This window comes from Carcharhinus amblyrhynchos, chromosome 8 (genome assembly GCF_965287045.1).
Source record: "Carcharhinus amblyrhynchos chromosome 8, sCarAmb.v2.hapA, whole genome shotgun sequence".
Lineage (NCBI taxonomy): Eukaryota > Metazoa > Chordata > Chondrichthyes > Carcharhiniformes > Carcharhinidae > Carcharhinus > Carcharhinus amblyrhynchos.
The window spans coordinates 5,487,204-5,510,175 of record NC_137331.1 but is presented as its reverse complement, the minus strand read 5'-3'; the positions used below and the strand labels follow the sequence as shown (position 1 = coordinate 5,510,175).

At 42.1% G+C, this 22,972-nt stretch overlaps 1 protein-coding gene across 3 annotated transcripts in view; it reads left to right on the top strand.

The window, feature by feature from the left end:
* The window catches only part of rad21b (RAD21 cohesin complex component b), a 58,543-nt gene that overhangs the window by 16,549 nt on the left and 19,022 nt on the right, over positions 1–22,972 (top strand). For all 3 annotated transcript variants that reach the window (XM_080193572.1, XM_080193574.1, XM_080193573.1), the window contains exons 2-3: positions 16,097–16,275; positions 18,638–18,767. In XM_080193572.1, the coding sequence (XP_080049698.1) occupies positions 16,132–16,275; positions 18,638–18,767 (274 nt within the window). In that variant the 5' untranslated portion in view covers positions 16,097–16,131. The remainder of the gene's footprint in view (positions 1–16,096; positions 16,276–18,637; positions 18,768–22,972) is intronic.

The following is a 22,972-nucleotide window of genomic DNA, read 5'->3' as shown; positions in this document are numbered from 1 at the left end:
GGCATTCAGCTTTATTCTGTTTGTGAACACCATTTTTCACTCACCTGATGAAGGAGCCTGAGACTCCAAAAGCTAGTGCTGCCAAAAACAGCTGTTGGACTTTAACATGGTGTAGTGTGATTTCTTGCTGTGCTTACCCCAGTACAATGTCAGCATCTGCACATCATAGCCAATATGGAGACATGGTGGTAAAATAGTCAGGACAGGGAACTAAATATACCATGTTATATGGTTCACAGGAAAGATAGGGAAAATGGTGGGGAGCATAGCCTTGTTAGTAAGAAGTAAATCATTATCATGATAAGAGATGTAGTGAGTGATAAGCAGGCAGTGGAGGCTTTAATTTGATGATTGAATTGTAAAGTAAAAAAGGATTTGAGACTGTACCTGAAGTTGTGCCTGGTAACAGAATTAAAATGACACCTGACGTCAGATAAGCATGTAGGAAAGAGACTTTTAACTTTGATATGTTCTTATGTTGATATAGATTGGGATACGTAAACTTGGTAACTAGCTCATGTCAGAAAGGTAATGATTTTCTTGTATGTGTTCAAGATAGTTTTCTAACAGAATGGGCTGAATTTTCATCCCAGGACCTCAATCCAGGTGCTGAGCTAAATCTGGAGCAAGAGCTTGAAAATGACAGCAGTGACCTAAGGAAGAGATTTTCAAAGAAGTGGCCAATGACAGCCCTGTCCAGTTAAGAACAGCGGATGAATTATAAAAAGGGCAATAGTCGGTCCTCTAATACTACAAGATCTGTAACCCAACTGCCAAAGGTGGTTTCTGCTGAAGTAGTTTGCAGGGACGCCATTCCCATTTGCCGGCAATAAATGTGGGAAATGAGGGCCAAAAAGGGTTAGTTAAGGTTGTCTACCAGGCGGGAGATAGGCCTCCTGCCCTCACTGAAGTAATGAGCACAACAGTGGGTCCATTGCTCATTGTAACACGTCGATAAGAGCTCATGAACTGTATAAGTCAAACTTCATTCTTTTTGTTTATTTAAAAATGGATTTGGTGAACCAAACAATGACTACATCTTAGATGATTTAAGATTGGCCAGTTTCTGGAGATTTCCAACAGCGCTGACGAGGATGAAAAAGTTTCAGACCTTGTAGAAATCTCACGCCTCATTGTAAGAACACAGAATTTACAAAACCAGAGGGACAGCAGACAATATCTCCCCTGGTTTGGACTATAACAGTTGAAAGACATCTGAACTTGTTTTACCTGCAGAGAATCTGACGGTTACCATCATGTTCCTAAGGGAAGCACAGATTTTGGCCAAAGAGACACAGTGCTTGTTAGGCTACAATTAACCCATTAGTGGGTGACGTCGCATGATCCAAGCTTTTAGTCTTTGGATGGATATAGATTACATCTCTAGCTTCACGAGGCAGAATGCTGACTTATCTCCAACCTGCAAACCTCTGACAGCCAGACTGCATGCTCACTAAGCAACCTGCAACAAGCCCTACTCAAAGGCTGTTTATCTGAAAGCTGAAAGCCACAAGCCACCTTCTGCCAAGCAGACCAAGTCTCTGAGTATCAAATACACTTCAGTATAGTACAACTGTAAAGGAATTCTGCACTTCTCCCTTCAAGAAGTCTCACTAGGTTAAAGTCCGACAGCTTTATTTTGTAGCAAAAGTCACAAACTTTCGGAGCGCTGCTCCTTCGTCATTACCTGGTTGTGAGACCTCTTACTGTGTTTTACCCAGTGCGATGCTGGCATTTCCACATCACTTCTCCCTTTAGTCAGGAACCCACCTGAATTGGATTTTCTCGGTGAGGGGCACCCTGTTTAGATTTGGACTGTACTCTGAAAAGCGTATGAACTGATTTCTGTTTCAGTGGGTCTTCTTGCAGTTAAGCTATTCATATTGTAAAACCCTTCTTTCCTATGATGAAGTTGCATGAATAAACTAAACTTTTGATTTCATCTTGGAAGTATGTTACGGATTACTTAAGAACTGATTACACAAAGCAAGGGTTTTTGGAATAAATGCCACAGTCAATTTTAAAACAAACACCTCTGCTGATGGCGAGAAAACAAGAGAGGTCAGTTTTACTCCTCCTGTCTAAAACAATTGGTTCAAACAACATCCAACCTGCCATTAGAAGGCTGTCGCCCCTTCATAAGTAACCTTTTGAAAGGTGCTGTGGTGCTTGGAAAGCCATGGCTGGGTAGTTAACGTGTCCTGCCACTATCCCATCTCCTGTAGATTTTCAGAGACAGGAATGTGTCATGGAGCCTCAGACCAAATTGGTTTCCCCCTCCCTTTTCCAGGCAGCTTCCCCCACTTCACTTCCAGAACTGTAACCTATGATCTTTGAAAGTCCAGTTTGATGTGTTCCAACAAGTTAGATCCATTGACGCTGACTTTATTTCTCACTGCCTTGGCAAAGCAGCCAACATAATTCATGAACCCATGCACCCCGGACGTTGTCTCTTCCATCTTTGATTTGAATTATTATTGTTACATGTATTAACTACCATGTACAGACAGAACTGTTCATGGACAAGAAAATGAGAGTGCAGAATGTAGTGTTACAGTCAAAGTGAGAGTGTAGAGAAAGTTCAATTTAATGCAAGGTAAGTCCATTCAAAAGTCTGACAGTAGCAGGAAAGAAGCTGTTCTTGAGTCGGTTGAAACCTGACCTTAGACTTCTGTATCTTTTTCCTGAAGGAAGAAGGTGGAAGAGAGAAAGTCTGGGATGCGTGGGGTCCTTAATTATGCTGGTTGCTTTGCAGAGGCGGCAGGAAGAGTAGACAGTCAATAGATGAGAGGCTGATTTACATGATGGATTGGGCTACGTTCACAACCTTTTGGTCTTGGGCAGAGCAGGAGCCCTACCAAGCTGTGATACAACCAGAAAGAATGCTTGCTATGGTCTTCCATCAGGAAAAAGATACAAAACTCTGAGGTCACATACCAACCGACTCGAGAACGGCTTCTTCCCTGCTGTTGTCAGACTTTTGAATGGACCTACCTTGAATTAAGTTGATCTTTCTCTCTACCCTAGCTATGACTGCAACACTACATTCTGCTCACTCTCCTTTCCTTCTCTATAAATGGTATGCTTTGGCTGTGTAGCATGCAAGAAACAATACTTTTCATGATATGCTAATACATGTGACAATAAACAAAAATTTAGAAATGAGCCAGATTTAGTTAGCTGTCAAATGGTATGTGAATATTTATCTAATAAGTATAATGTTGAGTGTTGATGTAGTGTTTGAAAGGGAAAAACATAAAACAGCTATTCCAATCTAAATTTAGGTGGGGCTGACATCAGTGGATGAGATGGACTATCCACTGGCCAAATTTATTAATGGATAAAGCAACAAGTATAGATAGAGTTGTTTAAAAAGTAATTTGGCATGATACAGAATCAGCTTACATGAAAGGTCAAGGTTTCTGCTTGCCAAAAAAGGACAATAGAGTTTAAGATAACAAAACTAAAATTAAAAAGCATTAGAAAATTGCAAAAAAAAGGTATTGTGGAGTAAGGGAAAGATATGAGCAGCAAGAGCTAACCTAGGCACTCAAGTGTGACAAATACCCAAGACCGGATTTCCATCCCAAGGCTTGAAAAGAAGTTGTTAAGAGCATTGCAGATGACCTGACTATAATCTTCTAAAATTCTCTTTATTCCGGACCATGTCTTTAAATTGGAAAATTTGAGATTGTTACTTGAAGTGACAGAGGAAAATGGAATTATAGAACAGTTAGCAGAACATCTATTGTCAGGAAATTGCTTAAAATTTTTTGGCTGATCAGGGAGAGCTGATGCCAATTTGTCATGAGTAGTTCATGCCTGATGAAATTGATCTGAATTTCTAAAGGTGGTAACAAAAGTAGAACAGAGGAAATGTCTAGTAATATTATTTACATGGACTTCCATAAAACATTTTAATTAAGTCTCCTCGTAGGAAACTGTTAACTGAAGTTGAAGCTCACGAAATTGGAGGCGGGCATTGAACTGGTTTCGAAATTGGCTGAATTCAAGGAGACGAGAGCAGAAATAAAAGATAGGTGTGCTCTATCGCGAAAGAAAGAGACTTACGTTTGTAGAGCATGACCATCGAACATGCCAAATATCTCTACAACTAGTTAAGTTGTTTTTGTTTAGAAATGTAATCACTGTTGTAGTGCAGGACATGCAGCACTCAGTTTGTTCACCACAAGCTCCTCTTCAACATAGTGCCATGTAAAATTCGTATCTTATGAGGTGCAAGACTGTGCTAAATGGTGGAAGGCCAAAAACATTGGGGGACCAAAGGAACTTGGTGTCCAGGTAAACAGATCATTACAATTATCATGAACATTTACAAAAAATGATCAGAAAGACCAAATGAATGAAAAAACCAAAACTAAAAGGATCAAGTACGTGGGAGGGAAGCTATGCTTCAGCAATACAAAGCACTTATTAGACCTCGTCTGTAAAAAGTTCTGAGCACCACGTCTTAGGAAGAATATGCTGGCCAGTGTGTTGGCAACATAGATTTGCAGGCGTGCTAATTGAATGTTTGGAAGTTCAGTTATCAGGCAAGGTTACACACAATAAGGTTATAATCCTTGGAATTAAGGAATTATTTGATTGAAGCTTTCGAGATATAAAGGGAGGAGGTGTATAGGTTGAGAGAAACTTTTTCCATTTGGGGAAACCAAGGTGAGAGGGTACAGGCTTAAAAGTTAGAGCCAGCCCTTCGGGAGATGAGATTACAAAACAGTTCTTCACAAAAGGTTGGTGGACATGTGGAATGCTCTTCCTCAAACGTCAGTTGATGTTAGATCAATTGCTAATTAACAACGCACTATCTTCATACAGTGGAAACCATCCATCGTGTTATGCGCCATAACCACTATTTTAATTGAATAGATTCAGCACTCACTGAGCATCCATGATACTTTGGGCCATCAGCAGCAGAATTGCATTTATCACAATCTGCAAACTTGAGGCCCAACACATGTTATATCCACCATCCCTTCACTGACATGAAGTGGAAGCAGTGTGTACTATTTACAAAGTGCACTGCAATCACCAAGAGTCCTTCAATACCACCTAGAAGAACAAGGAAAGCAGATGCATAGGGAAATCACCATCTGCAAATTCCCCTCTAAGCTACACTTCAAGTCGATTTGAACTATATCACCATTGATTCCTTGCACTGGATCAAAAACCTGGAACTCTTCTTGACCACATGGTGGGTAGACCTATACGTTATGGGCTCCAGTTCTTGAAAAACGCTGTTAGGGATAAGCAACAAATGCTGGCTTAGCCAGTTACACCTACAACCCATAAAAGAGAAAACAGTATTCCATCCATTCTGCCTGTATGTATTTAGAATGCTCAAATCATACTGCCATGGATGCAGTGATCATATTGAAGTGTGATAATCCATTCTTTTTCATATGAATGATGTATTTGCAGTATTTTTGTTTTGATTTCAAGTTATTTTTGTGTCCCTCTGCATCTGGTTTAGTGAAATATAGAGTTCCCCACCTAAAGAAAGTTCAGGAGCATCTGAGAGATTTATTTGAATCAATATACCAATGCTGTTTTTGTTTTTAGTCAATCTGAAAATATTTACTGTACTTGGAACAATGCAGGCTGTATGTATACACATAACATACAAACTGGCCTTTTAGAAAATTGATGAAAACCTGCGGTTTTCAGCATCTTAATTGCATTCTTAAGTCATTGACAATTAATGGTTGGTTGTGCAAATGGTTTAATCTTAGGCTTGTTTTATTTTCATGCCACCTCAAATTCTACTGGGAGCTGTAAAAGGTCTTTAATTTTTTTGTTCCTTTTCTATTTCTTTGACACATCACTAGGAAATGTCATGAGTTTGGTGAGCGCCAGATCCATTATTTAATGTGACGCTTGTACTTTAAACTTTGTACTGCTTGGTTTGAATCAGCCTATTGAATCCCATTTAAACATCATTTTACAACTTTAGCCGATCGTTTCTCCAATAATAAATTGTCCTATACTCAGTGGGTTAAATGCAAAGCTGATGAATTTGTTTTTCATGTCTAACTTGTATTCAGTCTTGAGGGTAAAACAAAATGGAAGTGTGAATTCGTGTATAAACAGTAGCTTCACTTTCCATTTACGTATTTTTCAATGGCCCATAACTTTCCTCGGTGTCATATTTTGGGTGATACCCCAGTGATATGCTGGGGAATCCCTCCAGGAAATTTCTGAGAGAGTTTACCCAGCAGTTGCCCAGAACTGCTAAGTTTCTCTGGATGATTGCACAGGGCTTCAAACCATCTGACAGATTTGATGTAAATTGCTAAATTTTGATAGTTCTGCCAGGTTTATGCTGAAAGTTATTCTGAGAAGGGAAAAAAGTATTTTTAACTTATGGTAATTTAACAGCGAGAAATATCAATGCTGAAGATGGGAAAGGGATTTAAGCATTACGATTTTATTTTGAAATGTTCCATTATTTTATCAGTTTATTGACTTTTTCAATTAATTCAGTATATCTCCTCGCTTCATGCACAGCACTATCCAGCACTACTCATTTCTGTTCTTGGCAATGTGAACTTCTCTTTTCACACCCACGTGATCACCTTGGGTGTATGTCTGGGTTCTGTCCTCTTTGTCATTTATAGAAACCTCTAGGTAAAATAATAATGTAGAAGTTAAGCATTGTATTGGATTAAAGGAAGAGGCTTGTGTTGCAAAGAATAGAAGCAAATCTGAGGATTGGGAGTGTTTTAGAAACAAACAAAAAGATACCAAAAAGTTGATTACAAAAGAGAAAAATAGAATGAGCAATTAGCCAGGAGTATAAAAACAAGTTGTAGGAGCTTTTACATATATATAAAAAGGAAATAGGGTAGCTCATTAGAGTTTAGAAGGCTGAGGGGGGATCTTACAGAGACTTGCAAGATAATGAAGGGGCTAGATAGGGTAGAGGTAGAGAGATTCTTCCTGCTTAGAAAGGATAGCAGAATTATAGGGCACAGGCTCAAAATAAGGAGGGGGAGGCCGGGGGGGGGGGGGGGGGGGGGGGGGCAGTTTAGAACAGAGTTGAGGAGGAACTTCTTCACTCAAAGGGTGGTGAATCTCTGGAATTTTCTGCCCATTGAAGTGGTGGAGGCTACCTCGCTAAATGCGTTTAAGTCACGGGTAGATAGGTTTCTGATAGACAAGGGAATTAAAGGTTATGGGGAGAAAGTGGGAAAGTGGAACTGATCCATTTCAGATCAGCCATGATCTTATTGAATGGCGGGGCAGGCTCAAAGGGCTAGATGGCCTACTCCTGCTCCTGCTCCTATTTCTTAGGTTCTTATGTTCTAAGGTAAATAGGTCCTTTGTAATAAGTGTCAGGAGAAATTATGATGGGGAAGGAGGAAATGGCAGAGATATGGAACAAATATTTTGTGTGTTTCCTCACAGTAGAAGAGGCAAGTCAAGTTGCATGCCAGAAAATGGTGGGTAACCTACTGCTAAATTGAGGAAATTGAGATAGTTAACATCAACAGAGTAAAAGTATTGGAGGGATGCAAGGGACTAAAATCCAACACATCCCCAGGACCTGATGGCCTATTTCCAAGAAGTCTAGGAAGTTAGTTGCAGTGATAGTGCATACACTGGCTATGATTTTTCCAAAATAGCCTTGATTCTGGATTGGTGCCAGCAGATTTGAAATGAGCAAGTAAAGCATTATTATACAAGAAAGGAAATTGAGAACTACAGGTTAGTTAACCTGGCATCAGTCATCAGGAAAGTGCGGGAATCTATATTATTAAGAAAGTCTAATAATGCACTAAGAAGAGCATTGTATGTTCAGAAAAACTTCATGTGGTTGTACTGAAGGGGTATTGTGTTTTAAGAAAGTTATTAGTGTTATTTGAGAATGCAGTCAGCAGGGTGGACAAAATGGTAGCTGGAGTCCTAAAAGCTGCCAGACAAAAAGTTGCTAGGGAAGATAAAGACTCATGGAGTTGGAAGTAATTGTCAGCATGGATAAAGGATTGGCTAACAGACAAGAAGAAAAGTATAGACATAAATCGGGCATTTTCCAAATTTGGCAGGTTGTGACTAGTGGAGTGCTGCAAAGAGCAGTGCTGTTAGAATCTATATTGATAACTTGGATGAAAAGACAGTACATAACATATCTAAATTTGTTGATGAAACAAAGCAAGGTGAAAATGTAAGGAGGACCAAGGTTGGAAGTTATAAATAGGTTAAGTGTAGGCAAAAAGTTGGCAAGTATAAAACGGGGAAAGGTGCGCCTTAACAGTTTAAAGAATAGAAAAGCAAATTTTTTTTTGTTTTTAATTCCAATTCAATCAAATCAAGTCCAATTCAGAGTCTCAACAAGTTGAAACATTCCCAATCCAAGCTGACAAGACAGGGCTCTCGCCTCCTGTCTTGGGCTTGATCTACATGATCCAAGCTGATTAGACTAGACGTAGCTCCTCCTCCAAAGCTTGATCTCATTTGCATCTAAGCCAAAAGGCCCAGCTGCCACTTTTAAAAATTGCTTTAAATGAAGCTAAAATGTAACCTAATCTTCAACCTTGGTCTTCAACCAAGCGCAGCACATCGATACTGCACTTGATCTTAGTCAGAAGGCCCATAAGAACATAAGAAATAGGAGCAGGAGTAGGCCATCTGGCCCTTCGAGCCTGCCCCACCATTCAATAAGATCATGGCTGATCTGTGGTGGCTCAATTCCACATTCCCGCCCTCTCCCCATAACCCTTAATCCCCTCTCATCAAAAACACATCAACCCGCGTCTTAAAAATATTTAGCGAGGTAGCCTCTACCACTTCAACGGGCAGAGAATTGCAGAGATTCACCACCCTTTGAGTGAAGAAGTTCCTCCTCAACTCCGTTCTAAACCGCCCCCCCCTTTATCTTGAGGCTGTGCCCCCTAGTCCTACTGTCCTTTCTGAGCGGGAAGGGTCTCTCCACCTCTATCCTATCCATCCCATTCATCATCTTATACTCTCAATGAGATCTCCCCTCATTCTTCTAAACTCTAACGAGTACAAGCCTAGTTTATTCAGCCTCTCCTCATAGCTCAACCCCCTCAACTCCGGCATCAGCCTAGTAAACCTCCTCTGCACTCCCTCCAAGGCCAAAGTAACCTTGCGTAAGTACGGCGCCCAAAACTGCACACAGTACTCCAGCTGCCGCGTCACCAATGCCCTATACAGCTGCAGCAAGACCTCCCTACTTTTATATTCAATCCCCCTCGCTATGAAGGCCAGCATCCCATTCACCTTCCTGACCACCTGCTGTACCTGCAGGCTGGGTTTTTGCGACTCATGCACAAGGACCCCGAGGTCCCTCTGCACCGTCGCCTGCTGCAGTTTTTCTCCACGTAAGTAATAATCCTTCCTACCACTATTCCTACCAAAGTGGACCACCTCGCACTTGCCAACATTAAATTCCATTTGCCAGTTCCTGGCCCATTCGCCCAGCCTATCTAGATCCTTCTGCAGACTCTCCACACCCTCCGCGCAATTTGCCGTTCCACCAATCTTGGTGTCATCAGCAAATTTCGACACCGTACACTCGGTTCCCTCCTCCAGATCATCTATATAAATGGTAAATAGCTGAGGCCCCAGCACCGACCCCTGAGGCACTCCACTAGTCACCAACCGCCAATCCGAATAGCACCCATTGACCCCCACTCTTTGCCTCCTCTATCCACGCTAACACCCTACCCCCAACTCCATGTCCCCTGACCTTCTGCAATAACCTCTTGTGAGGCACCTTGTCAAACGCCTTCTGAAAATCAAGAAAGATCACATCCACCGGCTCTCCTCTATCCACTGCCCTGGACACATCCTCATAGAACTCCAATAAATTTGTCAGACACGACTTCCCCTTAACGAAACCGTGCTGCGTCTGCTCTATCAAGCAATTCCCCTCAAGATGCCTCACTATTTCCTCCTTGATGACGGATTCTAACATTTTACTTACAACAGACGTTAAACTAACAGGCCTATAATTCCCCGCCTTTTGCCTGGCACCCTTCTTAAACAACGGCGTAACATTAGCCGCTTTCCAATCTTCCGGCACTTCCCCGGAATCCAGCGACGTCTGGAAAATAACCACCAAGGCATCCACTATCACCTCCGCCATTTCTTTGAGAACCCTCGGATGAAACTTATAAATGTTCAAAGAAACTTGGGTGTACTCGTGCTAGGAACACAAAGTTAGCATGTTGGTACAGTAAACAATTAGGAAGACCAATAATATTTTTTAATTCATGGGATACTGGCTAAGCTAGCATTTATTGTCCTTGTGAAAATGAGCTGCCTTCTTGCAGTCCATGTGATGTGCTTTTAGGGAAGGAGTTCCAGGATTTTGACCCAGTGAAGGAACAAGAATATCTTTCCAAGTTAGGATCGTGAGTGACTTGCAGGGGAACTTCCATGTGGTGTTCCCATATGTCGGCTGCCCTTGTCCTTAAATGCAGATCATTGTGAGAGTGAGATTCGAAGGTGCTGACTCGGGAGGCTTGGTAAATATTAGCAGTGAATCTTGTGAAGGTGCACACTGCGTCTACTGGTGAAGGGAGTGACTGTTTGTGGATGGGATGCCAATCAAGCAGCCTGCTTTATCTTGGATAGTGTCAAGCTTCTTGAATGTTGTTCGAGTTGCTCTCATCCAGGAAAACGGAGAGTATTCCAACACGCTCCTGACTTGTGCCTTGTAGATGATGGACAGGCTCTGGGGAGTCAGAGGGTGAGCCATCTCCACCGGATTCCAAGCCTCTGTTCTGCTCTTGTAGCCACAGTATTTATATGGCTGGTATAGTTTTGGCCAGTGGTAACACACAAGATGTTGATAATGGAGGATTTGGCAATAGTGCTGCCATTCGATATAAAGGAGTTTTGGTTAGGTTCTCTCTTGTTGGTGATTGTCGTTGCTTAGCACTTGGTGCAAATCTTACTTGCCACTTGTCAACCTATACTGTCTGGGTCTTGTTGCATTTGAACATGGACTACTTCAGTATCTGAGAAGTCACGAATTATGCTGAACATTGTGTCATCATCAGCCAACATCCCCACTTCTGACCTTCTGATGAAGTAGCTGAAGATGTTCAGGTCTAGGACACTATCTTGAGTAACTTCTAGAGGTCATGTTCTGGAACTGAAATTGACATCCAACAACCACAACCACCTTCCTTTGTGTTAGATATCACTCCAGCCAGTGGAAAGTTCTTTGCTGATTCTCATTCCAGTCGGCTCGTTGTAAATGTCACACATGATCAAGTGCTGCATTGATGTCAAGAGCAGTCACGCTCATCATACCTCTGGTGCACAGCTCATTTGTCCATCTTGGTAACAAGACTGTAATGAGGTCAGGAGTTGAGTTGCCCCAGCGGAACCCAAACTGAGTGTCATTAAGAAGTTATTGCTAAACAAGTGCTTTTGACAGCACTTTTTGATGACCCCTTCCATCTCTTTACTGGCAATTTAGAGTGATTGGGGTGTTAATTGGCTGGGTTGAATTTTGTCCTACTGTTTTGTACAGGGTGTACTTCAGCAATTTTCACGTTGCCGGGTAGTTGCCAATATTGTAGCTATATTGGAACAGCTTGACTAGAGGCATGGCAAGTTCTAGAGCGCAAGTCTTATTGCTGTTATCAAGGCTCATTGCCCTTGCAGGATTTAATGTCTTTGGTTGTTTTTTGATATCACTTTGAATCGAATTGGCTGAAAATTGGCGTCTGTGACGCTAGAGACCTCCGGAGGAGGCTAAGAAGGATCCCTTTTGCTGCGTCCCTGGGATGAGAGGATTCCCCAATATGAGAAGTTGGGTAAATTGGGCCTATATTCTCCAGAGTTTGGAAAAGTGAGGTGTGACCTCATGGAAACATGTAATATTTTTAAGAGGCCTGACAGGATAGCCAGAGAGAGTGTTTCTCCAGCTGAAGAATGTAAAAGCTGGGCACACAGTTAATGAGTGGTCAATCATTTAGGGCTGAGATGGGGAGGGAGGGGTGGGGGGAAAAAGGGGGAGGAATGTCTGCACTCAAAAGGGTTGTGAGTCTTTGGAATTCTTTATCCCAGATGGTTATGGATGCCCTGTGAGTGTGTTTAAGGCTGAATGGACAAATCTTTGGTGTCCCAGTGAATCAAGGGATGTGGGGAGCAGACAGGAAAGCAGACTTGAAGCCCATCATCAGCCATGATCATATTGAATAGAGAACTGTCTTGACAGGTTCTGCGGTCTACTCTTGATCCTTTAGATATATATTTTTTAATGTTCTCTCTGGGTGGTGGGGGAGGGGGAAGATAATTCTCTATTGGTTTTGCTGATGGTGCCTGCACCTTTTTCTGAAAAAAGGAAATTATTTCTTTGTCATACTCCCATCTCTGATGTCCATGCAGGTGTCCTGTTCCCTCAGAAAAGGGAGGGGAGACACTTGGGCACCTTTTCTTGTGGCTTGTACAGTACAAATATTGCTAAACTGAAGCAAACTACATTTCCACATTTGATTTCTGGTCAGTGTTGAATATGTTGATCTCAGCAGTTGGAGTGTGACAGTATATTGGCCATAATGTTTCTCGACTGAAATTAAAAATAATTGACCCAAAAAACCCCTGCTAGAAAGTGCGTGAATGTAGATGTGAATGAAAGACAATGGACTCCGTGGTGATACTGGAAATCAGGCATGGGGGCAATTTGGAATGGGGTGAATCATGAATCACGTATTGCAGTGCATATTGTACTGTTTTATTCAAGATACACTGTGCTATTACAAAGTGTGTATAATTTTCTTTTCCCTTCATTTCTGTTTCCAAATCAGTTTCGCAGAGAACAGAAGGAAGCCATTTGGCTTGTCTTGCCCGTCCTGGCCTTTTGAAAGAGTTTTGGATAAGTCACAACTTCTTTCTGTTAAACATTTGGAAGGCTGCAGTCATTGTCATTGACCGGGCTTTGTACCATTGATGCCAGTCCTTTCCTTGGCTCTGGCTACAGTCTCCAGTTGCATTTTTTTCTGTTCAGTTTAGGCACAAAATCCCTGAAAGCGTGTATTGATTTTCAAGGGGGTGCATCATGGATCCATCAGACTTCATCAGGGGTTAAATTCTAAGGACGGGCTACATAAACTTGTCTTGTATTCACTTGAATTCAGTTAGTTAAAAGGTGAGCCGATTGAGGTTTTCTTTAATATTAAGCACGTTCAATAGGTTAGCATCGGATACCACAAGAAATGGCGGTGATTCAGCCAGCCAGGCATGACTACTCTTTCTTTGAAAGAACTGTCCAATTTAATTTCTCAACCCAGTCTTTCCCCATAACACTCCAAGTTAGTCGTATTCAGCTGCACGTCCAGTTGCCTTTTAAAAGTTGTTTAGAATCTGATCCTACCACTCTTTCAGGTGATGCATTCTGGATCTTAATCTATGTTCAGAGATTTCGACTTCTTTTGTCAGTTATTTTAATATATCCTTTGGTTGCCAACTCATTTTCTAGGAGAATGAATTCTTCCTCAATTTTGAATGCATGATTAAATCTCAAGAACATCTCTACTATAATGAGGACAGTCAAAACTTTCCCAGTCTCTCCACGTTTCTGAACTTCTTTATTCTTGGTAAATTTCCTCTATATCATCTCTATCAGCAGCAACTAAGACCTTGACATTCTTCGTGAAGTGTGATGCACAGATTGTATACAATGCTCCAGCTGAGGTTTAACCAAAATTTGTAAATGTTGTTTTTTGTGTGGTGTTTGCATTGTGCTTGTTTATAAAGCCAATTATGCGGTATACTTTAATTGTCTGTCATCGTACTCTGCACTTCCAAAGATTTTTAAATATGCATTTAAGGATCGGTCTCCTTGCATGTTCCTTAAAATAATACTATTTTTATTATGTTTTTTTTACTTATTTGAATGACAAACACAAGGGATCACAAGTTCAAGCTAAGGGGGGCAAGGTTCAATACGGATATGCAAGTGGCCATATTTTACAGAGAGGGTGGTGGGGGCCTGGAATGCACTACCAAGTCAGGTGGTTGAGGCAGACTCAGTAGGATCATTCAAGACTGATTTAGATAGCCACATGAACAGACTGGGAATGGAGGGATACAAATGGATAGTCTAGTTAGGAACATGTGATCAGTGCACGCTTGGAGGGCTGAAGGGCCTGTTCCTGAGCTGTATTGTTCTTTTGTTTGTTTTTTGTTCTTTATATTATCTCATGTTAATTCTCTCATGTTACTTGATTCTTAACTGCAGTAAGTTGATTACCATATTTCTTCCCATTCAGTCTTCTGAAGTTTTTGCACTGTTTTCGACATTGTCATGTTATCCGTCGTCTACAGACTTATAAATTCTACTTCATATGTCGAAGGCCAGCACATTTAAATGTAACAAAAAGAGCAACTGTCCCAGTACTGCCCTTGGAATTGCCATTGTTTAGTCTTTCCAATCAAAAAATGATCCATTCTCTAGGGTGAGGAAATTGCAAAAGAAAAGTATATTGTATAGGATGTCCAATCCCTCTATTCTCTCCAAGATGATCTGAGGGCTGTCTGCTTCTTCCTTAAGCAGAGGTCTAAATAATCAACATCCATCACCACACTCCTTCACCTGGCTAAACTCGTGCAGTCGCTAAATTATCCGTTAACTTGGCTCACTTCCTGCAAATGAAAGTTGTGGTTTCACCTGCATGGGTCCCAGTTATGCCTGTCTTTTTGTTGGTCATGTGAAACGCTCCTTAGTCCAGTTCTATCCTTGGTGTGCTCTCCCAACTTTTTTTCCATGCATCAATCATTGTATCGGTGCCATTTCACGTTCTTGCCTGGACCTGGAAAATTTATCAATTTTGTTTCCACTTTTCACCCATCTCTCAAGTTCACATGTTCCATTGCCTCCATTTCCAGTGATAGACTGACCATCAATGTTCATTACAAACCCGTCGACTCCCACAGCTACCTTGACTGCACCTCCTCACACCCTGCTCCTTGTAAGGACTCCATCCTATTCTCCAAGTTTTTCTGCCTCCGTTGCATCTGTTCTGATGATGTCACCTTTGAAAATGGTCTTTCTGACATGTCTGCTTTTTTTCTTTAACGGTGGTTTCCTAGGTTGACAGGGCACTCATCCAGGTTCAACCTATTTCCTGCACTTCTACCCTCACCTTTCCGCTTCCTCCCAGAACCATGACAGGGTCCCACTAGTCCTCACTTTCCACCCCAGTAGCCTCTGCATTCAAATGACCATCCTCTGCCATTTCTGCCAGCATCAGCAGAGTGCTATATGATACATATCTTCCCCTCGTGCCCCCCACCTGCTGTCAGCATTCCACAGGGATTGCTCCCTTTGTAACACCTTAGTCTGCTCCCCATCTCCTTCCCATGACATCTTCCATGGCTATATTAGAAGCTGCAGCATCTCTTTCCTCCTCATTTAAGGCCCCAACACTTCTTTCAGGTTAAGAAGCTTTCACTTGTACTTCCTTCAATTATGTCTATTCTCGTCGCTGCTCCCAAGGTGGCCTCCTGTACATAGGGGGAGACTAAATGCAGAGTGGGTGACAAATTTGCAGAGCACCTTCACTTAGTCATTTAAGTATGACCTCCAACCTTCCTTTTTCTTGTTGTGTCAACTTAGCAACTCACTCTCGTGATTACATGTCTGTCCTTGGCCTGCTGCAATGCTCCAGCAAAGCCTGTTGCAAGCTGAAGGATCAGCCTATCATCTTCTGGTTGGCATGTTGCAGCCCTCTGCGCTCGACATTGAGTTCAACAGCTTTAGATTGCGATATTTTCCCTTCAGTCTTATCCCCCCTTTTTAAATATCCAATACATGTTATGCCTTAAACGTGCCCCTCCCACACCAGGCCACTTGTATTTTGTTCTTAAAGTGTTATTGCAGTTTCTCACAGCTATGATTTAACATCTAACGCATTCGTCCTTTCTTTAGCTCTGATGAAGAGACATAAGGATTCAAAATGTTAACTCTGCTTATTTTCCTTACAAATGCTGCACGCCTACTGAGTTTTTCCGCATCCTCTGTTTTTGTTTGAGTATTATAGTGCATGTTATGTAAAATTGATCTTTTTTTGATTTTTGGCCATTTTCTTTTTCCTAGGTTTATGATCTTGGGCTAAAAGATTACCACAGAAGATGTTTTACGCTCACTTCGTGTTGAGCAAACGTGGGCCGCTAGCCAAAATTTGGCTTGCGGCCCACTGGGACAAAAAGCTCACCAAAGCCCATGTGTTTGAATGTAACCTGGAGAGCAGCGTGGAAAGCATAATTTCCCCAAAGGTAACTTCTCTAATTAGGCCCCTTTAATCTGCATCATGTATTTGCTAACGAAATGAGTTCTACAAATTATATAGTTAATTCATTTTAAAAATTGTCTTTCAAGTATGTATATTGCCTCATATTGCTATTGCAATTTGTTTTGGGAATTTTCTTCTCCTTATGCTATTTCTCAGAGTTGAGGATTTGCTTTGGCACTAAAATTAATTCTCAGGTGACTGAGGTGTCCAATGCACAACCTACAGGCTCTGTTACAGATGGGGAAGACAGTAGTTACAGGAGTGGGTGAGAGGGGTGCCCAGGTTGCACGCATTCCTTTCACTGTTGATGCTTGGCTCCAGCTTCCACTTGGTGATGAAACTTGAGGTGTTCAGCTCCTTCCTGGATGTTTTTTCTCCATTTCGGAAGGTCTTGGGCCAGCCATTACCAGGTGTTGGTGGAAACGTTGCACTTTTTCAAGAAAGCTTTGAGGGCGCCCTTGAAGCGTTTCCTCTGCCTTCCTGGACCGTGCTTGCCATGTCAAAACTTTGAATAGAGCACTTGTTTCAGCAGTCTCACGTCAGGCATGCGGATGATGTGGCCCACTCAGTGGAGCTGATAGAACATAGTCAATGCTTCGAAGCTGGGGACGTTGCCCTGAGGGAGATCGGTGACGTTGGTGCAGCTATCCTGCCAATAGATTTGTAGAATCATGCAAAGACAATGCTTCTCCAGGGCTTGAGCTTACTTCACATAGTCCACTGAGCCATGTCGGAGGGCAGCGAACACCACTGCTGTGTAGAACATGGGCCTAGTATCAGGTCTGAGGTTATGGTCCAAACGCTGTGCTGGCAAACTGAAGGTACTGTTTAATCGTTTCTGTCCTTGCTGACAATGGGCTTCCGAGATATGGAAAGTAGTCCATGTTGTCCAAGGTTTCATTGCGGATTTAGATAATCAAGGGCAGTGCTGTGTAGTGAGGACAAGATTGGTAGAGGATCTTTGTCTTGTGGATGTTTAGTGTAAGGCTTATGTTGTCATGTGCCTTGGTGAATGTGTTGACGATGGCTTGGAATTTGACCTCCAAGTTTGCACAGATGCAAGCATCATCAGCATACTTCAGTTCAATTACAGAGATGGCATGATCTTGGATTTGAGCTTGCAGCGAAGGTTGAACAGATTCCCCTTTTTGTTCTGAAAATTGCTCCATTCTAGCGGGGAGCTTGCTGAGGGTGAGCTGAAGCATTGCAGCAAGGATGATCGAGGAGAATCACTGATGCGATGACAGGCTTGTCTGCCCCCAGTCCAAACATGAATTGGGTCTGTGGTGGATGTTTTAGTCAGGATACAGGTTGTATGTCATCGTGGAGTGGGAGGAGTGCAAACTTTTGAGGGCAGCCAAAACAGGACAACAGCCCATAATCCCTTGCATTTACAAGCCTTTGGTCAAAGAAGGCCATCTGCAAGAGCTGGTGCTGTTCCTGACATTTGTCTTGAAATTACTACGTGGTGGAGATCATGTCCATTGTGCCCCTCAGTAGACAAAATTTGTGTTGGGACACTAGGAGGAGCTCTTCAGCCATGGGGAGAAGGTGATTTAAGGAGGACTCTTGCGACGACCTTCCTTGTGGCTGACAAAGGAAATTCTTCTGTAGTTAACTGCAGTCAGACTTGTCGCCTTTCTTGAAAATGGTCACAATTGGCATCTTTGAGAACCCCTGACGTGTTCTCCTCCTTCATGTATCCATGCCAGCAGTGTTTCTCTGCCAGGTTTTAGTGCTTTGGCGAGATTTCATCAGCTCCAGATGCCTTTCTCTTTAGCTGTCAGATGGACTTTTCTACCCGTTGCTGGGTTGGGGTTGTGCTGGAATGATAGCAGGTAGCATACTGTGGGGTGGAGTCAAGGACACTCGTGTTGAAGACAGTCTCTGTTAAAAGGGCTTCCAGCGAGTGCAGATGAGCACCTCCATTCTTGGCCAACATTGGATGAGCCTCGGGTGCTTGAGCCATAGGTGATCTTGACTGTGCTAAGAAACAAGTCATGATTGTCTGGTAATTTTATTCTGCAGCAACATCTGTGCATGCTGTTGTTGCATGGCTGATCTCTCATGTAGTTTTACTCAAATTGGATGGTCAGATATACCCGTCAATTACACTTTCACCATGCTATTTTTCACTTTCTCCTTCTCCATCTTTCTCTTGATTTCTTTGCTACTTCTACCATTGAACTTCCTTTACTTCGTGTTTTGTTTTTTGGATGGTATGGGATGGTGCAGCAGGGCAAAAAGCTACTAATGGTTGCTGATCACTTTTAGGAAGACTTGATGCTTGATAGACAATTTTGAAGCTTTTTTCATTGTTAATTTCTAATCGCTGTCTTTTCCAGGTCAAGATGGCTTTGCGAACCTCGGGGCACCTTTTGCTGGGTGTGGTGAGGATTTATCACAGAAAAGCCAAATACCTGCTGGCAGACTGTAATGAAGCCTTCATAAAGATTAAAATGGCTTTCCGTCCAGGTGGGATATGGGTATTTTGCTTTGTAATTAATGTTTTTAATATTTTAAAAATTGGAGGAGGACAGTTCTGGTAGAAATATTGAGGTATGTGTTTTTCTTTGTGCTTCAGAATGGAAGCTCAGGAATGCTTAGAAAACTTGTCAGCGCTCTCGTTAACTTGCATCGTTCTTGATGCATGTGTCAGCAGAAAGTTTTAAATAGTTTTAATGCAGAGCACAAAGAACAAATTAGTTGAAGTGTAAAAACTGACATGAATCGTCTGCATTTAATAGGCTTGACTGCTAAGATTCCAGTGTGTAGTTGTGCCTTTCCTGCCACAGTTTGTTGACGTGGAATCTCTTGTATTACTGGTTACTACTCAATAGAACTAGTCGCCAAGTTTTTCCATACTTTACAGTTCACGAGTGTAAATACACAAAGTAAATGAGGATGGTAAACTGCAGGTGCAAATGTCCACATGGGAATACATTGTTGTAGTGATAATGGCAAGAACAGGACTGGGTATTAAATATTTCTGGATTCAAGGCCTTTAGAAAAGCTAAGGAAGGAAAGAGTAGAGGAGAATATTGTAGTGTTGAAGAGGAAATTGCTTGCAGGTTCTTGGACAGAATCTATTCGGTTTGACTTAAACGATTAAGATGCCATTACACTACCGGATGTGTTCTGTAAATGTGCTCAAGAGAATTTTTGTTTTGTGGGATTGGATGTATACTGGTCAAGGAAGGCGATGTTGTGGATTCTGGTTCTTGAGGTTTAAGTCGGGAGTCACTTAGGAAACAGTGGTGATTTGAGGTTTAAATTAACGTGGAAAAGGGCAATGAACAAATTACAGTTTTAAAAAAAACACCTGATTGTAGAGGAGTCAAACTGTCCTGTGTAAATTGGGATCAAAGATTGGCACGCAGAAGTGTAATTGAAGAATGAACTGCCAAGAGGATATTTTTCGGCTACAGGTGAGATATGTCCCTGTGAAGAAGGGGTGCACAGTGAAGTTTGGAGCTCCCTGTTTGGCAAAAAAAAAACAGGAAAAGGAGAAGTCTGGCGTGAAAATTCATAGCATTGTGAAAAAAGAAATAAAAGCAAAGCAAGAGTGAGAAGAGACTGATGGCTAGGACAGAGGGACTCAAAGTCTTGCCAAGGCGTATACATAGTAAAAGTTGTTAAGTAAAACTCTAGTTAAAGTGGGGGAAGTTGACATTCTAAATGGGCAAAGATTGACGGTGAGGAAATATTAGGCTGGTTGTCTTAAACGTTGATATGTCACCAGGATTGGATGTGGGGATATTTCAGGATGTTGAAGGAAATAAGGGTGGAAATGTAATTTCCCTGATGAGCTCAATGCATTCTTTGCCTGTTTTGAACAAGAGATCAGCGTGAACACGCCTTCCATCCTGGAAGCCTCGAGTGAACCTGTATCTGAGGTCACTATTGCTGACACCAGAACGGCCTTCTCAAAAGTCAATCCGTGGAAAGCAACTGGCCCAGATAGGGTATCCGGCAAGCACTCGGATCCTGCGCAGATCAGCTGGTGGGGGTATTTGTAGACATTTCAATCTCTCTTTACGCCAATTTGAGGTCCCTATCTGCTTCAAGAAGATGACCATCCCAGTACCAAAGAGAAACATGCCTTAATGACTATCATCTGGTAGCTCTGACATCCATCATTGTGAAGTGCTTCGAAGGGTTGGTCATGGCACAAATCAATTTCTGCCTCCCAGAATGCCTGGGTCCACTACAGTTTACCTATTGCTGCAACAGGTCCACAGCAGACACCATCTCCCTGGCCCTACACTCCACCCTGGAACACGTAGATAACAACAGAGATTAAGGTTGGGGTGCACGGTGGCACAGTGGTTAGCACGGTTGCCTCACAGCGCCAAGGACCTGGGTTCAATTCCTGCCTGTGTCTGCGTGGATTTCCTCCAGATACTCTGGTTTCCTCCCACATTCCAAAGATGTGCAGGTTCGGTTGATTGGTCGCATTAAATTACCACTTAGTGTCAGGAGGATTAGCAGGGTAAATACATGAGGTTACAGGGGTAGGACCTCGGTGGGTTTGTGGTAGGTGCAGACCCGATTGGCCGAATGGCTTCCCCCTGTACTGTAGGGATTCTACGTCAGACTCCAATTCATAGACTACAGCTCAGCCTTTCACACTATTATTTCTTTGAGACTCATCTCCAACTTTGTGGCCTAGGGCTTGGCTCCTTCCTCAAACTGGATCCTAGACTTCCTAACCCACAAACCATGATTAGTAAGAACAAGCAACAACACCACCTCCACGATCATCCTCAACATCAGTGCTCCACAAGGCTGTGTTCTCACACCCTTACTGTACTCTTTATACATCTCTGTGTGACTAAATTCCCCTCCAACTCGCTTTTCAAATTTGCTGATGACACCACCATTGTGGGTCAGATCTCAAACAATGACAAGATGGAGTACAGGAAAGAGAGGGTATCTCATGAGCTGGTGTGACGACAATAATCTCTCCCTCAATGTCAACAAAACAAGGGAGATGATCATCAACTTCAGGAAGCATAGTGGAAGACATACCCCTGTCTCCATCAATGAGGATGAAGTAGAAATGGTCAAGAGCTTTTAGGTGTCCAGATTACCAGCAATCATGCGGGCACTATAATGAAGAGAATCCAGCAACACTTCTACTTAAGAGACTAAGAAAATTTGGCATGTGCGCTACAACTCTCTCCGACCTCTACAGATGCACCTTAGAAAATGTTATTTTTGATTGTATCGCAGCTGGGATGGCTCCTGCTCTGTCCAAGACTGCAAGAAATTACAAAGGATTGTGAACGAAGCTTAGTCCGTCACTCAAACCAGCCACCCACCCATTGACACTGTCTATACTTTCCGTTGCCTCGGAAAAGCCGCCAGCATAATCAAGAACCGCACACACGCTGGACATACATTCTTCCACCTTCTTCCATCGGTCAAAAAAAATGCATGTACTAGCTGATTCAAAAACAGCTTCTTCTCTGCTGCCATCAGATTTTTGAATAGACCCATCTTGCATTAAGTTGATCTTTCACTACATCCTGGCAACACTAATACTACATTCTGCGCTCAGTCCTTTCCTTGCCCATGCTTCGTCTTTATAGTGTGCAAGAAACAATACTTTTCACTGTATACTAATACACATCACAATAGATCAAATTAAAATGGCAGAGGCATTGGCCATGACCTTCAAATTCCTCTTGGAAACAAGGATGATGCCAGACAACTGGAGAACTGTAAATGTTGCACTTCTCTTGAACAAGCATGTAAGGATAAATCCACCAACTTGAAAGCTGTGAGGACGTAATCCAGGACAAAATTAAATCACTTGAGCAAGCGTGGATTCATTTATTGATTAGTATCATGAACTTGATTGAGTCATTTGATGAGAATAGTACAGTTGAGGTGATGTATATGAATTTACAAAAGGCATTTGATAAAGTGGCATGTGGTAAGCTTACCAGCAAAGTTAAAGACCATAAAGTAAAATGGGCAGTGGCAGCTTGGTTGCAAAGTTGGCTTGGTGATAAGAAGTTGTTGGTGAGTGGTTGACTGCTCTTCTGACTAAAGGGTGGGTAGTTTTTCTTTAATATATAAAGACTTCAAGGAGAGTGTAGAAAAATTAAGAGTATTTCCAGGGATAGAGAGTAGTTAGAGTCATGGAGTTTTACAGCACACCATCCAGCCATCAATCATGTATCTATTCAAATTCCAGCACTTGGTCTGCAGCTTTGTATGCAATGGTGTTTCGAGTGCTCATCTAAATACTTCTTAAATGTTGTGAGGGTTCCCACCTCTACTACCCTTTCAGGCAGAATTTTCCAGATGCTCACCACTCCCTGGGTGAAGCAGTTTTTCCTCAAATCCTCTGGCCATTACCTTAAATCTGAAAAACCTGGTATTGACCTCTCTACTAAAGGAAAATTTTTCTTCCTATCTATACCTACTCTGGCTGAGATGAACAAATATTTGTCTTGGAGAATAAGGGCTATTGGGAACTAGTAGGAAAGTGAAGTTGAAGTCCAAGATTTTCTGCAATCAATTTTTTAAAAATATATGTGATGTAACTTCAGAATTGCAACATCTTTTTATCATTTTGCTCCTATCCAAACAGTAAACAAATCCAACATCAATTTTCTGATTAAATTTGCAAAATTTATAATTAGATAAAATGTATTAGTTTATCTCTC